The sequence below is a fragment of the Carassius auratus genome, chromosome 42 (assembly GCF_003368295.1).
Source record: "Carassius auratus strain Wakin chromosome 42, ASM336829v1, whole genome shotgun sequence".
Classification (NCBI taxonomy): Eukaryota; Metazoa; Chordata; class Actinopteri; order Cypriniformes; family Cyprinidae; genus Carassius; species Carassius auratus.
In genome coordinates, this window is record NC_039284.1 from 8,554,184 (window position 1) to 8,576,357 (window position 22,174).

Sequence of the window (22,174 nt, forward strand, 5' to 3'; positions counted from 1 at the left end):
TCACTTATTTCGTAATGACTTATTTCGTAGCTGTTTGCTTTGTATTATCATATAAATAACACATTTAGGTATTATTATATTTTGAAAAACGTGTTTCCTAGAATAATTAGATAATATAATGTTTATCGGTTACATAGAAGCTGCACTGCGCAAAGTCTGCGCATAATTGACGCGCGTGAGTCTTAGCCGGTATGAGCCGGAAATGTTCTGACGAACTACCCCCGGAGGAGGTTAGTAACTTCTAAAATGATAATAATAAATACATATTAACAGCTAAAAACTTTAGCATATAACAAATAGCTTTGTTAGTTATGTGTTCATACTGCTATTCTGTTAATGTAATTCTGGATTGCGTTATATGGAACTTTTACACTACACGAGAATCGAGTGGCAGCATTAGCTAACATTTGACTGACTGCGTTTATGCAATCACATCATACAATATCATACGTTAGCATGAGTTTGCTGTGCACGCGCCCCCTCATGATCAGACGGCGGCAGGTGTTTTTGAACATTCATGTATGAATATGTCTGATAAAAGCTTTGATCTGAAGGCTCGCTGTTGTTTCAGGGGATGGAGGTGGACTGCACGCCGGAGGAGCTGTCGAGGTGTTTGTTTGAGGAGCGCTTTGTGGAGCTGGGGGAGGTGAAGGACATGCGGCTGGAGGCCGAGGCGGTGGTCAGTGATGTGCTCTTCGCGGTCACAGACATGCACGTCTCTCACAGTCTCTCCAGTGGACTGGATGTGGCCTACATCAACGTGGAGACCAGAGAGGGAAAGCGATACTGCTTGGAGCTCACCGAGGCAGGGTTAAGGGTGAGTGAGGGATGCAAAACATTTAAAGATGGTTTTCACTGTAACACTGACAATTTGATGTTTTCCTGGGGGTGAGGATGGGCTCCACTTCGGATCTACACATCTGCTTCAGCCGTCTGGTGGTCCTCGGTCATTTTAGAGCAGGGTTATTCAAATCTTGCTCTGGAGGGTCAATGCAGTGCAGAGTTTAGCTCGAACCCTAGTCCAACACACCTGAGCATGCTAATCAATGTTTTGGGGTCATTAGATAATCACTGGCAGTTGACTTTGATCAGGGTTGGAGCTAAACTCTGCACCGCATTTTAGAGTGAAAAGATTTTAATTTTTCACAATTGATTACTTCATAAGAATATTAATGAACTTGATGACTTATGTGTGTGGAAATGGTTAGAAAATGCTAAATGGTCTTTAAAAACATTATTACAGTTAATGGTCATAATTGACCACCATAGGTAAAAAATGGGAAATATATTTTATATTATATATTATAGAGCTATATTTTGGAGTGCAATCTACAAAACAGCTACAATGACTTAGTCATTGATCGTTTCTAAATATATATTCAAAATTAGTGGTGAATGTGGTCATTGTTAATTTTAGACCAGATAAGTTTGTATTTGTAGTATTTCATATCATTCAATATCGTTGTTTTTTTGTTTTTTTTACTGAGCAGCAAAAAAAATACTAATTTAAATGACCCAATTTAATGAGCCAAACAACAACTAATTTTAGTTGTAACAGTCAAATACAAAACAAAATTGAAACAAATATCTCCTTTTTTTATGTGCAGATTAGTGCCATCAGATGTGCAATCTGGGTTATGTGAAGCAACAGGAACAATTTTTGTGAGCGAAGAAAACAAAAATAATGACTTTATCAAAAAATTCCTTTTGTCAATGGTCTCCTCTGTGTCACTCCATATCACCGTACTGCGTCTGCTCTTCTGTGCCCTCCGTGCCACAAGGATGCGCTGTTTTATTAGGTATGACGACTTTTCTGGACCCTGACACTGTTATTTACTTGGCAGTCTTTGGGACAGTCTCAGCCTCCGGGTTTTCATACATAATATCTTAAATAATGTTCCGAAGATGAATGAAGCTTATACGTATTTGAAACGACATGTGGTTAAGTGATTAATGAGAAAACTGTCTTTATGGGGTGGAGTAACCCTTTAAGGAAACATTTGGCCTGTTTCCTGAGGCCAAAGGAGGGCGCATGAGCAAAATAATGCGCCTCACTAAATGATTGTCTATTTAAAAAAAAAAAAATTGCGTAACGTCTAAACTAATATTTAGAAGTCCAATATGATTTTGTATATTCCATAAACAAATAGCATCATGTATTTATGCAGTAGCTCCCAAACTGGGGGCGTGGCAAGGCTGAGGGATCGTGTACTGTGCGTCTCCAATATGCGTTCTGTGTGAATGGCTTGGATTCAGTTTGAGCCTCACCAATATCTTCTCTGCATTGAGCTTCTATATTTCTCTAATATTTTGAATGGGAAACACAGTAGCAGCACATCTTGTGCATTCAACAAAAACAATAAAATACAACAAGGACATTTCCATCCTCATGAATCTCATGCGCAGCTGACAAGGCTCTCTGACACACCTAAAATTCAAATTAACTGCAACAACATTAGAATGCAAATATTTATTTATTAAATTTTAATAATATTCCTTTTTTTATTCATCCGTTTGTTTCCTCATCACAGACAGACACCGCAATAATGTGCCTTCAAATGAAAAAAGTGTGAAACTGTCATGATGATAAATATCAATACCGTTTCATCACCCAGGCCTAATATAGACTGCCATTCAAAAGTTTGGGATTGGTCAGATTTGTAATGTTTTGTTTTTTTTTTGTTTTTTTTAAGTCTCTTCTGCTCCTCAAATCTGTATTTATTTCACCAGAAATACAGAGGAAAAAAAACTGTAATATTGTGAAATATTATTGCAAGTTAAAATAATGTTTTTCTATTTTAATATACTTTAAAATATAATTTATTCCTGTAATGAAAAACTGAATTTCGCAAAGCCTTCAGTGTCACATGAACATTCAGGAGTCAAACTTTAATTCTGATGTATTACCGTTTTAATGCTTAGTATTTATATATTTTTATTTATCAAGATTCCTTGATGAATAATAAAACATTTAAAAGAACAGCATTTCTTCAAAATAGGAATGTTTTGTAACAGTATGCACTACCATTCAAAGGTTTGGGGTCTTTTTTTGTTTTAAGAAATGCTTTTATTCAGTAAGGATGTGTTAAATTGGTTAAAAACAAAGTTATGATAAAGACTTGTAGCGTTAGAAAAGATTTCTATTTAAAATAAATGCTGTTTCTTATTCCTCAAAGAATCCTGAAAACATATCACAGGTACCAAATATATATATATATTAAGCAGTGCAACAGTTTCAAATATTGATAATAAATCCTCATATTAGAATGATTTCTGAAGGATCATGTGACACTGAAGACTGGAGTAATGATGCTGAAAATTCAGCTTTGCAGAAATAAATTATATTTGAAAGTATATTAAAAATAGAAAACTTATTTTAAATGGTAATAATATTTTACAATTATTTGTTTTATTGTTTTGGTCAAATAAATGCAGCCTTGATGAAGAGGTTTGTGTGTGTGTGTGTGTGTGTGTGTGTGTGTGTGTGTGTGTGTGTGTGTGTGTGTGTGTGTGTGTATACACTCACTCTCACACACACACACACACACACACACTACATTAATAAATATTATTGAGACATGTAACATTACATTCAATAATTTCTTAAATAGAAACATGAATTTATTTGGTCTGTTTTGGCCGCTGAGGAACACCAGAGGAATCTGTGTAATGTCTCAAACGTTTCTGCTTGTTGTTCTGTAGGTGGTGGGCCACGGCTTCGATCAGGTGCATGAGGAGTTGAGCACCCAGTATCATGAGACGGTTTACTCGCTGCTGGACTCTCTCAGCCCCGGATACAGAGAGGCGTTTGGAAACGCTCTGCTACAGAGACTGGAGCGGCTCCAACAGAACGGACAGTGAGCGCTTCCTGTGCCGCTCTCTGCTCAGAGCATCAGTGCTACCCTTTTCAGTTCCCAGCCTGTCATGTTTTTATGTAGATTTGACAAACTGACTTGCCTGTGATGTTTTAAGGTATTTTACTGTTATTTGGAGAGGTATCACTGCTAAGACCCAGATGAATACTCCATTTTTATTCATATTTATGCAAATGAAATGCCCCTCAGAAATATTGCCGTGCTGTTTTGAGGACTATGGGGAAATGTTTGAACTGAAGTCTTTTGTGTTCACGTACTAGCGCTGGGTCCTGCGTAAATATGAGTTTTAGAGCTCCATACTGTACTTCCATCAAAAGTCTTAACATTCAAACATATCAGATGCCTTACTACTTACATTCAGTTTTCTTTCTTTCAGGTTTCAGTTGAACCTGTCCTCAAGGTAGTTGTTATTTGAATATCCTGATACGTTAAGGATCTTCTCTTCCTTCTTTTGTTTGCTACAGATGATTTCATATCCTTTTGAGAATGTAAAAACTCATCGATTGCTGCTTTGTTTTCTGTCTCAATCTGTCAAAATTAGCAGTGAGGATTGAAAAGCCAAAAAACACGGTGGTGATAACCACTTCCACCCCCAAAAAAGTATTTTATTTAATTTTTTAAAAGAATGGAGCCTTTTTCATTTGCAAAAGAGTTGCACAGTATCTTTTTTACCCCGCATTCACATCACATAACTACAGCATGTTCAGCTGTTTGCTGTAAAGAGACCTCTCATGTATTATTGTCCAATATTGTTTTTTTTTTTTAAATATGGTTTTAAATAATGATTTTTTTTTTTTTATTGAAAGATTTGAAGTTGCGCAGAACCCTTGATTTACTCATCAAAACGAAATGCTGAATATTGCACAGAATTGCACTAAATGAGATAAAGCAGCCATTTGCTGACTGTTTGAAAAACGAAAGTGTAAAAATATGCTTTAAAGTTACATTCCATTTAAGTTCAGTGTTGAGCAGAAGGAAGAGATCCGTTTAAAGAAATGCATTAAAACAGGAAGTTGTTGTACGATGGCTTTCTACCTCATGTGGGGTGTTTATTTGGACCTCTTTAGCATGCCTGTGAAATTGACGTGTGTTTTCAGCTGGTTTGGGATAAGGCTGCTGATAATGCTATGCCGTTTTGTGATAATAGGGACAATGGACTGAATTCTTCGTCTGGTTTTAGCAAATACCTGTGAAACCCACTACTCTCTGTATCTGTCCCAGACAAACCTGCTGATAATTGACCGCATGTTTGCAGAGATAACCAAGATGAAGAAGTGTTTTGAAGATATACATGGCACAAATATCTCCTGTACCTGATGGAATGCTGCTTGCTTTTGTTTCATTGTAATAAAAAGCACACATTCGAATGCTACTTTGGTTTGATGATTCTGGTTTGTAGGTAATAGTCTTCTTTTGCACAAGCTTTAGAATCCGTGTGTTGTTATAGCTAGTTAACAGTAAAAATAATTGCAATGAGTCAAAGACAATATAAACCAAATTTATGCTAATGTTTGATGTTAAAACATGAAAAACAACCGCAATTTCTGCTTCATCATAATAAATTCATGTGTTGCATAGTAAAACACATCTGCCCTAGTAACCACCAGGCCTCAAACACATGACAGGTGACCTCTCATACAGAAAACAGATCTGAAACTGAAGCAAGAAGTATTGGACAGTCTGCTTATTTTCTAACAATGTATTCATTTCCTTAAAAAAAATGTATTCATTTCCTTAAAAAAAAAAAAACTATCCCAGATTTTTAAACTGCAGTGTAATATTAATAGAAAATATTTCTATTTTGGAAAAATTCTGTTCTTTTGAACTTTAAAAAAAAAAACGCAGGTCCCCACCCACAAAAAAACACTGATAGATCAGGATATAACACTGAAGACTGGAGCTGAAAATTCAGATTTGAATCACAGGAATAAATTATATTTTACAGTATATTAAAAAAAGAAAACTTATTTTAAATTACAATAATATTTCACAATATTTGTGTCTTTGATCAATTAAATGCAGCCTTAATAAACTTTTTTTTTTTTTTTTTAAACATTAAAAATCTTACTGATCCCAAATGTTTCAACAACTCTCTCTCTGTGTGTGTGTGTGTGTGTGTGTATGTATATATATATATATATATATATATATATATATATATATATATATACACACACACACCCTGCAGGAATCCATAAACAGAAGAAAAACAAAAATCAGTTTACAATAAAAAAAAAAAGTTTATTTCAATCAGACACATTCGCCAATGTTTTAAGAAAATAATCTCAATATTAAGATGCAGTCTTTATTAAATATGCCGATTTAAAATGTCAGTAAAAAATTTCACAACCAGTTGTTTAAAATAAACTTTGATTAAACGCATCCGAACACTGTCTAGCCACACAGGAGCGAGTGCACACTTGATTTAATCACCGGCAGTGAGCACTGCTGTTTGTCAGCGTCTCGTTCTGGTGAATCATTAATATAACTTTAGAAACAAACTAGGATTAGGCAATTTCTGTCGAGTGGCACTGTGTGCATAGTTAAAGACCATACATTAAAACGACAAATCTGTCACGGTTAGAAAAAAAGTATTAGAATAAATCATAAAATCTGCTTCTACTAACATAAATCGAAAAGGTCCATGGAAAAGGCACGCATTCAGACGCCTCGGTTCTTAATTGTTTCCCTTTGTACGCATTTTTGGCTTCAGTGTTGGCCTTCTCAGTTCACAATCTGAACAGGGAACTTGATGCAAAACAAATCTTTGCTGGAGTCATCTCTTAATTCCCATTCCACCACCAGTTTTATCTAATAAACAAATCAACAATGAGGAAGTGAATGCATGCAACATTATAGCACTGCACAGAATTAGAGGTAGATTAGGACGTTTACACTTACTGCTGGATACTCGTCCTTAACGGGAAGCTGGTTGATGTAGCTATATGTTTTTTGCGGTTCAATAGGACACTGGATTCCAGACTTGCACCCATCTGGTTGAGGAATTGGGAAGGGGACGGGGAGGCCAGCGACCACTCCGTGAACCACAGCAGAACTGGTCTGACTCCCAACATCTAGGGGAGATAGAAACATGCCGTAAGATTTCCTTCATTTAGATCTGGTTTATTTGAGCTGTTGAGAAGCCACTCACTGCTGGTGAAGGTTACATTGACTGAATAGGACTGTCCCTTGTGAAGCTGGCATGGCTGAGATGGGCAGGGCTGGATGTTGACCTCAGCAACTTTACCATGTTCTGAGCCTGTAAGGGGAAGAGGAAAAATAAAACAAGGAAAATTAAGATTTTAAAAAGACAAAAATATAAATTATGAACTTCATAAACAAAGTACTTACCGCAGTCCACAAACTTCACCTGCTCAGCATTAGTGCAGGAGAGAAAAGACAGTAAAACTACGCCGAGCACACGGTAGTCCATGGTTCAGATGAATCCTAGATAGAACCAAACAGAGTACAAACACTGGTTTTACACATAGTTTTACATTACATTTCACTTGAGAGTGAATCTCTCCGTAGTGTCTGTACACTTCCTTATGAAGATGTGAACGTTAATAATTAGTAAACACAAAACACAGGAAATAGCATAAGGCGAACGGGCTTTCAGCTCAGTGGAAAAAGTAAAAAATACCAACTAATATAATTAAAATAAGCTTACATACCAGCTCTTGTTTTCACACCTTACTTCCTCGTCACAAGATCTGAATGACTGTGCTCCAGTCCAGGGCTGTCTGGTTGGGCGTCTGAATGACGTAAGCGCAGTTTCGGCAACTCTTAACCAATAGCAATGACTCATGGATATGGTCTGAAACAATGATGACATTGTGTTGCCAGATGTATCAAAATCACTTTGTGAGGCTATTTTACTTGCTCGTGTTATTGTTATTAGAGAAATAAAACGTGTTTGTATGCGTGTGTGTTTCTCATTTTCAGCAGTTGAAATAAACTTTAGACGCCAATAGTTCATAAAATGTCTGCACATTTGTATTATATATGGTGAAAACTATGTAAAACCATTTTAAATTTGTTTTAAAATACATATTGAATTGCGTTTGAGAGGTTTCATGTGTAACAAACTCGTTTTCATACCTCAAAGAGAGATCCTGCAACAATTTAACACGCTGGATACAGATTTTATGTACAATTAAATTAAATAGTTTTAATAAAAAAAGAACAAACTCTGCCTCTCATTTGCCACACTAACTGAATAATGACCCTGACTGTGTTTAAATGTTAACAGTTTATGTCTCGGGGTAAATTACAAAAATCTGGCATCTGTTAGGCTTGATTGGGCAAAATGTGAAATTTGAATCATAATTTATGTTACAGTTATCAGCTTATTTTTTATATTTAAATAAGAGTTCACCACAAAAGCACACAAGTACAGTTTAATTATTCTTTTCAACGTACAGTTTTAATAAAAAATTTTTTTTTAAAATAACAGAAATATTAGTTTTAAATCAAAGGGTTAAAACACTGATTCTGGCAACCCTTCTCTCGCTAACTCGTGATAGCTCGTCTCGCGCGTGCGCAGTACTGTCCGAGTTTATCGAAGATGTCATTCGCCAGGAGACTGCTCACAAGCGCCACTAAAACAGCGTCATTTCACCTTCTCAAGTATGCACGAATTAGCTGAATGACAGCGATGCATTCAGGATGTATTATCGTATATAATACGACTTTGTTTGGTACTTTATCTTCAGATATTAGCTCATGCTCGTAGCATAGCTAGCTAGCTAGCTTGAGCACAGTTGCGATAGTGAGCTAACAGCACAGATGACATGATTTCATAACACAAACTGGCGCTTATGCATGACTACTTATCGCCACATTTGAATTCAAATATTTGATTAAGTGATGGTAAAATTATTCGTTTGTTTTCAATCTGTTTCACATTTCTTTTTTATGTAATGTAATCCTGTAGTTATGATGTGCATATCAAAACTCCTTAGGCGTGAAGGGCATTGTGTGAACAGCCATTGACTGTGACGTGTGTGTTTGTTTTTGGCCAGAGTTGAGACCGTGAGAGCATGTTCAGCTCCTCTCAGCTCCAGCAGTGCCTCCTCTACCAAAGAGGAGCATCAGACCCCATCCAGCAGTCCGGCCGAGAGCATCCAGCTCAGTGAAGCCTGTGTCAAGGTTTGACCTCATCATAGATCATAGATACTTCAGTGATCAAATTTTAGAAGGAATTAATAAACCAAGATATATTTTTTCCTCCAGAGACTCGCTGAGATTATGGAGAGGGGAGAGTATCTGAGGATAGCAGTGGAGGGAGGCGGATGTTCGGGATTCCAGTATAAATTCTCAGTGGACAGTGTTAAAAATGAAGATGACAGGTAATTGCAAAAAGAAAGCAATGTTTGTAGACACTTTCATCAAGGAGTGTACAAACAGGATTTGGGAAAAGTCCAATTTTATGGTCCTTTTTATTTCACAAAGAGTCACTCGGTGATACTTCAGAAAATGTTTTTCATCAACATCAAGAGGTCAATATGCTTTAATATTTTGCATTTATTAAATTTTTGCAGCCAATTTACCAAACCTTAAGACGTGGTTCCGTATACAGTTAAAATAAATTATTTTCATATTTTATAGCAATAAACATGAGGTAATCTTGGATTTAATTATTGTTTATCCGTTTTAATAATAAATAGCTATTGAGAAAACCATTATTTTGTTTTATTTAATTTTGAAGAATGGTATTTTTCACAAAAGAATAGTATTATAAAAAATGAATTTTTTTATTTTGTATGCAGAAACTTTAACAGTGTTGATGCCATAGAAAGAGTCTGAATTATGTTACTAAATATTTTATGGTTAAATAAATTTAAGGAGGTGAGATCACTGTGGAAGCCCGTTTCCGCCACTGAATAAAAAATAAAACAAGGTAATTGTGACTCTTTAATCTCACAATTCTGACTTTTTTCTTCTCAGAATCTTGCAATTCTGACTTTAGAACACACTATTCTGAGAAATACAGTTACGAAAAATATTCAGAGATATAAAGTCGCAAGTCTGACTTCCATTTTTTCTCACAATTGCAAGTTATCAATATTTGCGAGTAATAATTAAAAAATTGCAAGATATAAAACCGAAAAGTAAAAATTGCGACTTTATTTCTCTGAATATTTTTAGGAAATTTATTTCTCAGAAGAGCGTGTTATAAAGTCAGAAATTGCGTGCTATGCAGGTGCTGGTCATATAATTAGAATATCATCAAAAAGTTGATTTATGTTATATTAGTGAAATAAATCAACTTTTTGATGATATTCTAATTATATGACCAGCACCTGAAAACTCGCAATTGCAAGTTATAAAGTCAAAATTTGCGATTTATAAAGTCAGAATTGCAAGATATAAAACCGAAAAGCAATTCTGACTTTATAACTCGCAGTTGCGAAGTCGGAATTGTGAAATAAAATTAACAATTACCTTGTTTTATTTTTTATTTAGTGGCAGAAACAGGCTTCCATAGATCACCATTTTAAATATGAGGGTGCAGAATTTTACTCTAAAATCTTTACTTTTTATGCTATGTAAATTTGATCTAACTGACCAAACATTGTGTTCTCCAGAGAACACGAAGTTTGTGCCTTTGTTCCCGAATCAAAAGTCTTAATGTTTGTTAGTGATGGGAGAAACAAACCTTTTTACAGCTTTGAGTCAGTTAAATCAAATTCTTCGCAAAATGATTTGCATTGCGAATGTTTTATTGAAAGTATCTGAAATGCAATTAACAAATCATCAGATAACTAATATGAAGTGCCTGGATAATGTGTTCTTCGATTCATTTGCAGGGTTTTGTTTGTTTTTCTACACAGGGCAATCATAGAATATTAACTACTACTCTTCCTTTTATTTACACAAACATCTCATTAAAAATGTCTAAAAATCTGGGCCTCTCTCAATGATTCACGGCATTTGAAACATTTTAAAACAGTTGTGATCTAACAAAGCCTCATTTACTGAAATCATGTGACTTTGAAAGTTTAATAAATGATACAAACCACCGGTTCGAAACAAATGCTATGCAAAGCTGTGAAGCTTCACGAGGCAGTGTTTTGAAAGGACCATATGACTACGGTTGATAACACAGAAATCCAGTGTGCGTAATTGGTAAAACAGCGAATTCATAATGAACTTTTATTGATCTCTTGCATTTATTTTGGTCTCTTTCTTTGCAGAGTGATTGAAAAGAATGGTGTGGGGATAATAGTTGACCAGGACAGTCTGGAGTTCGTCAAAGGATCCACCATTGACTTCAGTCAGGAGCTCATCCGTGCCTCCTTCCAGGTGTTGAAGAACCCACAGGCTGAACACGGCTGCTCATGCGGCTCGTCCTTCTCCGTCAAAATCTGACGCCCATCCTCTCTTCATCACAGCGTTATAGTTTATGAAGTCGCTCTTGTGTGCATAGTTATGTGCTTACAGAAGATCAGCCAGAAGCATGATGATAAGCTTACGTGAGGGGTTCTGATGTGCTAAATATTAAAATGACCACAGAGGATGTAATAGAAGAAAAAACTCAAATCAGACTCTACAGTTGTTGGTGTGTTGTGTGTGTATATAAGGAAGATTGTAAATATATTTCTAATAAAGTTATAATATAATATGATTTCCTGTTGAGTTTATTCTTTTTTTTTTTTAGCAGGAGAAACTGAAAATATTTAATAACTGACTGTGTTTTTACATGGACGTGGCATATATACGTACATCTTTTTTTATTAAACTTGGCTTTTAAGAAACATTTCACAAAAATATACAAAAGAATGTCTTTACAAATGATATTTACATTGATAAGAAAATCAAAATGTGCATTAAGTACATCTCTTTTGATCCGAATGATACTGAAGGAGAGAAAATGTTGCATTTGATATCTTGAGTTCACCCTGAACCTCGACGATCAAAGGAAAATAAAACAATAAAAATAACGTATGTGATGTTATAAAGACTTCAGCAGCAAGATGAACAGTGATTTCTGATAAGACACCATTGAAACAAACAAATCGTTTCATTTTTTTTGAGGGATTGGAATTGCATTTCCATTTTTTTCATTTAAACTTGAATCTCAGACATGAAACACCAAGCATTAAGTTCATACCTACTCGCACAGACGCACAAACAGACATCTCAAGTTCACTAATCGAGCTAAAAATGCTACATATGAGGTTAGGGGTGTCATCTACTGTTTAGGGAGATCACGTTCAAGACCGACATTAACAGACCACTGGACCACCACAGTGAGCAGGTCAAGTATACAGTGCATAGAATGCTTTGGCATGCTGACATCCTAGAATATAACTGCAGTGTTACATCCAGGGAGAAGGCCACGGGAGATCGAAGAAACCTCAAGAAGAACCACCAAATCAAACCAACATAACTACAATATTAGAACAGAAAACCAGTATCCCCAACACAAAAAAACACACACCTTAATTAACAAAAATATGGGCAAGTTTAAGGCTAATCGTACTTAGTTCTTTTTCACTTGGAAGAAAATCTTGATCGACTCCAAAATAATTACGTTCCACAACTTGTAGCTCAGAATTGTCCTTTTTTTCTTTTGGTGGTGGGGTAAACACACACACATCTGACAGATCTTTTACTGTGTGTTGGGTCATGTGACACTTTGGCCAAACGATCATTCAAAAACAGCTGAGTTGAGGAATGGGTTAAGATGCATGGATCTGGTCCCGGAGCAGACGGGTGATGTTCCTCATCTCACCAGTCGCTTCACTCGCGCTGTCAGCTGGGCTTGTGATGGTTTGGAGGCAGGAGAGAGGAGACTGCATGCCCTCAGTGAGGAGCGTGAACACACCGCCATACAAACAGACTGAAACACACACAGAGAAAGCGTAACAACATCATTGTAGAAGCATTTAAGCATTCTGCAGTGTACAATTAACTGATACCCAATGGATTTCCTCCTGCACTGTAGTGTCATGTCTCTTTAGTTTTTTTCGGCTCATAATTTTAGCTCAGTTATGTTTATACACTTCCATTCAAAAGTATAAGGTTAGCAAGATTTACATTTTTGATTTTAAGATATTAATACTTTTTGATTCCGCAATGATGATCGGTTTTCAACACTGATAATAAGAAATGTTTCTGGAGCACTAAATCAGCAGATTAGAATAATTTCTGAAGCATCGTGCTAAAAAAAAAAAAAAACAGTCTGCCATCACGGGAATAAATTACATGTTAAAATATATTCCCATAGATAAGTTGAAATTGTAATAATACTTCACAGTGTTACTATTTTTGCTTTATTAACTTTGTGTCTGTATGTGTTTGTAAACATACAGTACATACATACACACACACACACACACACACACACACGTGTGTGTGTATGTATATATATATATATATATATATATACACACACACACACACACACACACACACACACAATCATAATGAAATGTCATTAATAATACAAAGAGATAAATTGTTACTCATTATTTTCGATATCCTGTCAATATTATAAATTGTGTTTGTGTACCAACTAAACTGATAACTAGACACACAGTGAAGCCAACCACGGAAACTATCTCAATATGCTTATTCAAAAAAAGGAAGGGAAATAAAGAAAATACAGCAATATGGGGCCTGTGAGGAACAGAATGTCACCAGAACAAGCACCTTCTGTCATCGCCTCCGGCGCTGACGACAAAGCGGTCCCCGCTGGTGAAGCGGATGTTGGTCAGGTGGGCAGAGTGGCCCAGAAAACGCTTGTGTTTGGCCTGAGGAAACAGATTCTAGTCAGAAGATGTGCTGTTTTATCCTTGAAGATGCAGAAGTGTGTGCAGAGCGGGTCAGAGCACTCATATAATGGAAATAAACATTTTAAAATCCAATTAACCAGCTGAACGTTTGAGAATGTTTTGATCTGTGTTGGCCACAACTGTGGTGTCCTGTCACATGCTGCGGCATTTCCTCAGCATTCAGTAAAATACAATATGCAGAGACAGCGGAAATTAGCCTGTGGTTTCTATTTTTCTGTAGGAACAGCATTATTAACCCTTTGAAAAAGAAGTACACTTTTAAGATGACTTATTACAGGAAATAATATACTTTCAAATAATATACTAACCTTATATGTATTTAAATGTGAACTGAATGTAATGTTTACAGACTGCATGTTATTGACAATTAAATAGAAAAATCTCACACTTTCACACTTTTACAACACTTTATTTCAGGAAAAATGGGGTATACTTACAAATTTCTCCGGACACGGAAAGTCGAACAGCTTTACCATTCCAAAGTCATCGCCTGTGACGATGTTGAGGCCGGAGTGAGACACACACGCGCAGGTTACATCGGCCTTATCTGTGTTCCTGGACCAGATCCCCACCACCTCATCCCCGAGGACACTACAGAGACACCCAACAATTCAACACTGCAGTCATTGTCAACCGTTGCTTTATTGATTTCATTTTTATTCTATGGGATACCAGCAGTGCTGGGACCACCAACTGTTACCCAGAAGGTCTATAATAAAAGTACACCAGGCAGCAAAACAAGAGTTAAAAAATACATTGGGAAAAAACAAACATGCTGAAATCACAGACAGGATTTGTTTCCTCCGAGGACCAGAGTTAGTTGAAAATAGGTACTTTGCCATTTCAGTTTGGTCTGAATGAGAATACACATATACACAAAAATGTGCTGCAGTCCGTTACCTTGTCCATGTGGCCCAGGTTATTCTGTCTATCACCGCTTGCTCAGTGACCTGCTTCCCAGAAGGCACCTCATAGACTACACGTTTATAAGCACCAGTAGACAACTGCAAAACACGCAGACGGAGACAGAGCTGATCGAAAGATGTCTGGCACAGAAACAGCACAGAAAGTCACTCAAAAACCACTTTGAGCTTAAATGGTGGAAGAAGAACCTCATATGTTTCTCCTTTTAATGAAATACTTAGAGTGAAGGATATCTTAAGGCAAGGATACCTAAACATTTTTTGTCAGCTGAACCCATTTGATGTCAAATATTTACTTCAAGTATAAAGCCTTTTTAAAGACTTTTTAAGTTAGTATTTCAATAACTTATGAACACTCTGATACGGATTAATCACAGTCACATGGCATGCAAGTATCTGTAATATTCATTACAGTTAAGTGTACAAGGCTTTCTTTTCAGGTGTTCAAATGAATCTAATAATGCCCCTTAGCTGTTCTTAATTCAATGTAAACCATGGTTTCTTGGGGTATATTGCTTTAAAGTGTAAAAAAAGTGACGTGACATTCAGCCAAGTATGGCGACCCATACTCAGAATTCGTGCTCTGCATTTAACCCATCCAAAGTATATACGTCTATACACACACACACATACATTGGAGGTCCAATGCCTTGCTCAAGGGCTCCTCAGTAATGTTATTTACTGGCCCGAGATTCGAACCCACAACCCTAGGGTTAGGAGTCAAACTCTCTAACCACTAGGCCACAACTTCCCACAAACACCTGTCAGAACAATCAGCAGTATATTTTAACTATATTTCAAAGATAACAGAATTATGAAATTATATACTTAAGTCCTACTTACATTGGTTCAAAAAGCCCTCAATTTATTGCATTTATGTCACAGTGTCTGGTCTGTGTATCCCTGGGTGTCCACTAGTGGTCTCACTTCCCCATATAGTCACCCCACTGCAGGGACTACATTTCCCACAAGCCTCTGTCCCATTCATCACTGTTAATTGCACACCTGTTAATTGCACTCAGCTGTTCACACTTTCATCGTTTTCACCCGTCCATATATATCCTGTTTGTTTCTTTCAGTTTGATGGAGGCCTTGGTTTATGTCACCTTACTTTTTGTGTTCCTAAGTGTTTATCATGTTTCCTGTTTTGGACTGCTTTCGTGGATACTGACCTCTTGCATGTCTAGATTACGATTATTTGAATTATCCTAATAAAACACTGCAAATTGGATAATTGTGTACGTCGTGGCAATTTCAAATAAATGTACATTTGAATTTGATTCTAATTTAAAGTATATAATTGCTGTAAGCGCTCTTCATAAGTTCAGTTCAGTTCAGGCAGTCATCATTCTCTCATACAAACCAGTGAACCCACACAAACTCAGCCTGACGTGCTGTACCTGCACATAGCAGCTGTCCGCAGAAAAATCCATCTGCATGACAAAGCTAGGGATGTCCCTGCAGCAGTTGATGCGGTTGAGCTGCGGTCCTAATGTCAGGTCGTAAAAATCGACTGCGTTCTCACTGGAGCCCACAGCCAGGTAGAGCGAGTCTGGGCTGAACCTGAGGATAAGAGACTGTAGCTGTTGCAACGGACCATGTTCAAGTCAGAATGAAATAGCATTCACCTAGAAAACAACTATAAACAAATGTAATTTAATTTAAATTGCCTTTATTTTTTATTTTTTTGGAAACACGACTGTACCCTCTAAAATAAAATAAAATCATTTTAGTGGATATGCTGAATTGTTATCAATCTGTAGTCTCACCTGATATCTTGTATGGCAGAGCGGCGATCTCTCTTCTTCCCCCAGATCTTGAGTGAGGTAACAAGGAGGATGATGAACTCTCCATTCTTCATGCCGATGGCCACCATGTCGCCCTCTGGGCTATAGCTGACCGCACGTGCAGGATGACCCAGGTTTACTTTATTCAGCATCTTCTGTTTTCTCATACAAGAAAGCGTTTGAATCATGTGGTATCTCAGAAATAAAAATCACTGTGCACAGGCATTATATCATTTACCCTCTCTGAAATATCCCAGAGGCGCACAGTGCCATCCTCAGCAGCAGACAGGAAGACGTCTCGGCTGGGGTGAGCTCCCAGTCCCCAGATAGGACCGTCCATGTGGCCGTTCACCAGAATGTTACACGCTGCGTTCTTCTCACCGACCTCAATGATCTCAGCGTTCCGAGTGCCCACCAGAATCTTCCCCTGAACATTCAAGAAGAAGAGACTTCCTTTTATTTACCACAAATCTATCTGTCTGTCTGTGTCTGACTGTCTGTCTGTCTGTGTCTGACTGTCTGTCTGTCTGTCTGTCTGTCTGTCTGTCTGTCTGTGTCTGACTGTCTGTCTGTCTGTGTCTGTCTGTCTGTCTGTCTGTGTCTGTCTGTCTGTCTGTCTGTGTCTGTCTGTCTGTCTGTCTGTCTGACTGACTGTCTGTCTGTGTCTGTCTGACTGACTGTCTGTCTGTGTCTGTCTGTCTGTGTCTGTCTGTCTGTCTGTCTGACTGACTGTCTGTCTGTGTCTGTCTGACTGTCTGTGTCTGTCTGTGTCTGTCTGTCTGTGTCTGTCTGTCTGTCTGACTGACTGTCTGTCTGTGTCTGTCTGTCTGTCTGTCTGTCTGTCTGTGTCTGTCTGACTGACTGTCTGTCTGTGTCTGTCTGTCTGTCTGTCTGTGTCTGTCTGTCTGTGTCTGTCTGTCTGTCTGACTGACTGTCTGTCTGTGTCTGTCTGTCTGTCTGTCTGACTGACTGTCTGTGTCTGTCTGTCTGTCTGTGTCTGTCTGTCTGTCTGACTGACTGTCTGTCTGTGTCTGTCTGTCTGTCTGTGTCTGTCTGTCTGTGTCTGTCTGTCTGTCTGTCTGTCTGACTGACTGTCTGTCTGTCTGTCTGTCTGTGTCTGTCTGTCTGTCTGTCTGTCTGTCTGTGTCTGTCTGTCTGACTGACTGTCTGTGTCTGTCTGTCTGTCTGTCTGTCTGTCTGTGTCTGTCTGTCTGTCTGTGTCTGTCTGTCTGTGTCTGTCTGTCTGTCTGACTGACTGTCTGTCTGTGTCTGTCTGTCTGTCTGTCTGTCTGTGTCTGTCTGACTGACTGTCTGTCTGTGTCTGTCTGTCTGTCTGTCTGTCTGTGTCTGTCTGTCTGACTGACTGTCTGTGTCTGTCTGTCTGTCTGTGTGTGTATGTCTGTCTGTCTGTGTCTGTCTGTCTGTCTGTGTGTGTCTGTCTGTCTGTCTGTCTGTCTGTGTCTGTCTGTCTGTGTCTGTCTGTCTGTCTGTGTGTGTGTCTGACTGACTGTGTGTGTGTCTGACTGTGTGTGTCTGACTGACTGTGTGTGTGTCTGACTGACTGTGTGTGTGTCTGACTGACTGTCTGTCTGTCTGTGTCTGTCTTTCTATCTGTGTGTGTCTGTCTGTCTGTCTGTCTGAAAGAAGTCTTGAAGTTTCTTATACTCAATGAGGCTGCACTTATTTGATCAAAACTACAGTAAAAACAGAGACATTGTGGAAATTTATTACAATATTTTTCTAATTTAATACATTTTAAAATGTAATGTATTGCCATTACTCCAGTGTCAAATGATCCTTCAAAAATCATTCTAATATGGAATAAAAGAAAGGTTTCTTATATTATTATGAATGCAGAAAACAGTTTAGCTTCTTAATCATTTGTGGAAATGTGATACATATTTTTTTTTTCAGGATTCCTCGATAAATAGAAAGTTTATATGTATATAATTCTTATGTAACATTACATATGCCTTTATTGTAATACAGTCCTCACAGTCCTTGCTGAATAAGCATTATAGTATTGTAGTTTTATAAGGTATTATAAGTATAAATCTTTTTTTTTAAATAACCACAAATTTTATTTATTTATTATATATAAAAAAAATAGTGTGGGTGAGTTGTTGTGTAACACACACACACAGAGAGAGAAAGAGAGAGAGAGAGAGAGAGAGAGAGAGAGAATAATAAAAAGAAAAACATTATCATCAAAAAATATTTAAAAAGCCTGTTGGGGACAAAACAAAACACCATCAACCCACAGAAGGCATAACCCATGGGACTAAATCTTTTAAAAACACATTAATATTAAATAAAAAAATAACGGGGCACACATTTCTACTGAGGAATATTCATTAATTTGAGGAAAAATAAGATATGCTAAACTTCTTAATGTCCTCCCAGAGGTCCAGTATTTCTCATCCTCGGTGGCAGTGCTGTACCTTGCCCCTGCAGACGGAGCGCACACAGTCTATGATCTGACCCGTCTCCAGTCTGAAGGCTCTGCATCGCTTCAACTCCTGATCCCACAGTTTGAGCGCACCTCCCTCCTTAGACCTGCAGAGGATAGCCCACACGAATCCTCTCATTTACTACACCACCTTCTGAGAACATTCATGCAGATTCAGACAACAAAATATTTCAGCTATCTGGAAAGGTCAAGCCACTTACGGTCGTTCCTTGCCCCCCGTCACGATGAGCCCGTCACGTAATGTGGTGTACATGGTGAACACGGGTCCAGTGTGAGCCTTAGCCACGATTCTCACTAGAATGTGTTCCTTCCACACACACACATCTCCACTAATGGTACCTGTAAATGTCAAGTTATTCTGAAAAGAAAACAAACCTGCACTAATCTAGTGACCTCTAAGAGAAAGACAGCACAAACATGGCAAAGCACAGCATTTTATATCCTTTCAGTGATACTTTTACACTGAATCATTTAATTTGTTAAAATCATATGCAATGTTTTAAATTAATTAATTCTTGAGGTAAGATCTTGTCCATTTAAGCTCTGACACACAAGTGCACAAACAAATGCACAAATGTACACGCATGCTTGCATGTATACGTAAATATCTACTCACACATTCATATCAAGGGATAGTTCAAAATAAACATTTTGCCTTATGCTATTTTTAGTTGATCGTTATTTTGCAACTCTCAAATTTCATTCGTTTTGTGTGTGTGTGTGTGTGTGTGTGTGTAAATTGAAATATGGCATACATAACCGTTCAAAATTTGTGGAGCATACTTTTTTTGTTTGTTTAAAAAAATTTATACTTTTCTTATTGTTCGGCAAAGATTTACATTTATATATATATATAGTATATATAAAGTTTTCCTTTACAAAGCAGATCAAACTACTGCAGCCTTGGTGAGCAAAAGAGAATGTTTCAAAAACATTTGTAAAAAATTTACCAACCCCAAATTTTTGAACGGTACTCATTATATAGAGCTTATGTTAGAGTTTGACAAAATCCATTCCGATTTGCATTCATGTTATCGACATTCTGCAAAATCTCTTTTTGTATTGGTTTGGAGCACCGTGGTTTTTTTAATTTTAGGGTGAACTATGCCTTCACTTCTCCATCTCTAACAACAATTATAAGGGGAGCTGAACATCATGTAGAAACGGAAGAACACTTACAGCTCCAAATGCCACTGAGAGCATGGTCTGCATACGGGCATCCTCAATGGAGCTGAGCACTCCTTTCTTACTGAGCAGGGACCTGCCGGCCAGCGTCCAGAACCGCACGTGTTTTATCCCCACTGACACAAACTGAGTGTCCGAATCTGGCCGGAACTCTGCCACAAAGATCCTCTGGGTGTGACCGGCCCGACTTGCTACTTCGGCACCTTTGAAAAGAATTTCAGATCCCAAACCTTAAAGCAGAGTGCTGAGTTACCTCTGTGTGTGTGTGTGTGTGTGTGTTTGTTGACATGTACAGTCTTGTTCAAAATAATAGCAGTACAATGTGACTAACCAGAATAATCAAGGTTTTTAGTATATTTTTTATTGCTACGTGGCAAACAAGTTACCAGTAGGTTCAGTAGATTCTCAGAAAACAAACAAGACCCAGCATTCATGATATGCACGCTCTTAAGGCTGTGCAATTGGGCAATTCGTTGAAAGGGGTGTGTTCAAAAAAATAGCAGTGTCTACCTTTGACTGTACAAACTCAAAACTATTTTGTACAAACATTTTTTTTCTGGGATTTAGCAATCCTGTGAATCACTAAACTAATATTTAGTTGTATGACCACAGTTTTTTAAAACTGCTTGACATCTGTGTGGCATGGAGTCAACCAACTTGTGGCACCTCTCAGCTGTTATTCCACTCCATGATTCTTTAACAACATTCCACAATTCATTCACATTTCTTGGTTTTGCTTCAGAAACAGCATTTTTGATATCACCCCACAAGTTCTCAATTGGATTAAGGTCTGGAGATTGGGCTGGCCACTCCATAACATTAATTTTGTTGGTTTGGAACCAAGACTTTGCCCGTTTACTAGTGTGTTTTGGGTCATTGTCTTGTTGAAACAACCATTTCAAGGGCATGTCCTCTTCAGCATAGGGCAACATGACCTCTTCAAGTATTTTAACATATGCAAACTGATCCATGATCCCTGGTATGCGATAAATAGGCCCAACACCATAGTAGGAGAAACATGCCCATATCATGATGCTTGCACCTCCATGCTTCACTGTCTTCACTGTGTACTGTGGCTTGAATTCAGAGTTTGGGGGTCGTCTCACAAACTGCCTGTGGCCCTTGGACCCAAAAAGAACAATTTTACTCTCATCAGTCCACAAAATGTTCCTCCATTTCTCTTTAGGCCAGTTGATGTGTTCTTTGGAAAATTGTAACCTCTTCTGCACATGCCTTTTTTTTAACAGAGGGACTTTGTGGGGGATTCTTGAAAATAGATTAGCTTCACACAGACGTCTTCTAACTGTCACAGTACTTACAGGTAACTCCAGACTGTCTTTGATCATCCTGGAGGTGATCATTGGCTGAGCCTTTGCCATTCTGGTTATTCTTCTATCCATTTTGATGGTTGTCTTCCGTTTTCTTCCACGTCTCTCTGGTTTTGCTCTCCATTTTAAGGCATTGGAGATCATTTTAGCTGAACAGCCTATCATTTTTTGCACCTCTTTATAGGTTTTCCCCTCTCTAATCAACTTTTTAACCAAAGTACGCTGTTCTTCTGAACAATGTCTTGAACGACCCATTTTCCTCAGCTTTCAAATGCATTTTCAACAAGTGTTGGCTTCATCCTTAAATAGGGGCCACTTGATTCACACCTGTTTCTTCACAAAATTGATGACCTCAGTGACTGAATGCCACACTGCTATTTTTTTGAACACACCCCTTTCAACTAATTCAACTAATTGCCCAATTGCACAGCCTTAAGAGCGTGCATATCATGAATGCTGGGTCTCATTTGTTTTCTGAGAATCTACTGAACCTACTGGTAACTTGTTTGCCACGTAGCAATAAAAAAATATACGAAAAACCTTGATTATTCTGGTTAGTCACATTGTACTGCTATTATTTTGAACAAGACTGTACCTTCCTGCCACTTCCAGATGGTGAGGGTGTGCTGGGGGTCCAGACCCACAGAAAGCAGCAGTTTGCCGGTGGCACTGAAGCTTACAGAGCAAACGCCCATAGAATGATGACAGCGCAGCACAGAGAGGGTCTGTTTATTCATGGCTTCCCACACATGGATAGAAGGAGATGTGGCTGAAAATAAAAAAAATCTGTTGCTTAGATTTGT

The 22,174-nt window shown here is 37.8% G+C and overlaps 4 protein-coding genes across 11 annotated transcripts in view; 2 read left to right on the top strand and 2 right to left on the bottom strand.

Annotated features, from left to right (window-relative positions):
• The first annotated feature begins 138 nt into the window (after positions 1–138).
• Positions 139–5,247, top strand: LOC113060542 (GSK3-beta interaction protein-like). 2 transcript variants are annotated; one of them, XM_026229537.1, is made up of 3 exons: positions 139–230; positions 572–817; positions 3,703–5,247. In XM_026229537.1, exons 1-3 carry the CDS (start codon positions 192–194, stop codon positions 3,859–3,861), a joined length of 444 nt encoding a protein of 147 aa, XP_026085322.1. In that variant the 5' UTR covers positions 139–191; the 3' UTR covers positions 3,862–5,247. The 2 variants fall into 2 exon arrangements, with proteins under 2 accessions (XP_026085322.1, XP_026085321.1); XM_026229536.1 differs by lacking the exon at positions 139–230 and adding an exon at positions 247–501.
• Positions 5,248–6,140: 893 nt separating this feature from the next.
• LOC113060543 (NPC intracellular cholesterol transporter 2-like) lies at positions 6,141–7,692 on the bottom strand. Its single transcript, XM_026229539.1, has 5 exons — positions 7,550–7,692; positions 7,227–7,322; positions 7,027–7,134; positions 6,777–6,949; positions 6,141–6,686 (listed from the first exon to the last, which is right to left on the bottom strand). Exons 2-5 carry the CDS (start codon positions 7,306–7,308, stop codon positions 6,600–6,602), a joined length of 450 nt encoding a protein of 149 aa, XP_026085324.1. The 5' UTR covers positions 7,309–7,322; positions 7,550–7,692; the 3' UTR covers positions 6,141–6,599.
• Positions 7,693–8,399: 707 nt separating this feature from the next.
• On the top strand, positions 8,400–11,504 carry LOC113060545 (iron-sulfur cluster assembly 2 homolog, mitochondrial-like). Its single transcript, XM_026229546.1, has 4 exons — positions 8,400–8,504; positions 8,900–9,026; positions 9,111–9,226; positions 11,075–11,504. Exons 1-4 carry the CDS (start codon positions 8,443–8,445, stop codon positions 11,247–11,249), a joined length of 480 nt encoding a protein of 159 aa, XP_026085331.1. The 5' UTR covers positions 8,400–8,442; the 3' UTR covers positions 11,250–11,504.
• Positions 11,505–12,454: 950 nt separating this feature from the next.
• LOC113060544 (echinoderm microtubule-associated protein-like 5) overlaps positions 12,455–22,174 on the bottom strand; it is an 81,707-nt gene continuing 71,987 nt past the window's right edge. For 6 of the 7 annotated variants that reach the window (XM_026229543.1, XM_026229541.1, XM_026229540.1 and 3 more), the window contains 11 exons: positions 21,967–22,140; positions 20,038–20,246; positions 19,059–19,216; positions 18,830–18,944; positions 16,627–16,815; positions 16,371–16,543; positions 16,002–16,164; positions 14,579–14,682; positions 14,116–14,269; positions 13,536–13,636; positions 12,455–12,723 (listed from right to left, as the gene is read on the bottom strand). In XM_026229543.1, coding sequence (XP_026085328.1) covers positions 12,687–12,723; positions 13,536–13,636; positions 14,116–14,269; positions 14,579–14,682; positions 16,002–16,164; positions 16,371–16,543; positions 16,627–16,815; positions 18,830–18,944; positions 19,059–19,216; positions 20,038–20,246; positions 21,967–22,140 — 1,577 coding nt within the window. In that variant the 3' untranslated portion in view covers positions 12,455–12,686. Of the gene's footprint in view, positions 12,724–13,535; positions 13,637–14,115; positions 14,270–14,578; positions 14,683–16,001; positions 16,165–16,370; positions 16,544–16,626; positions 16,816–18,829; positions 18,945–19,058; positions 19,217–20,037; positions 20,247–21,966; positions 22,141–22,174 lie in introns of those variants that run through there. The other variant, XR_003278268.1, reaches the window with a different exon arrangement.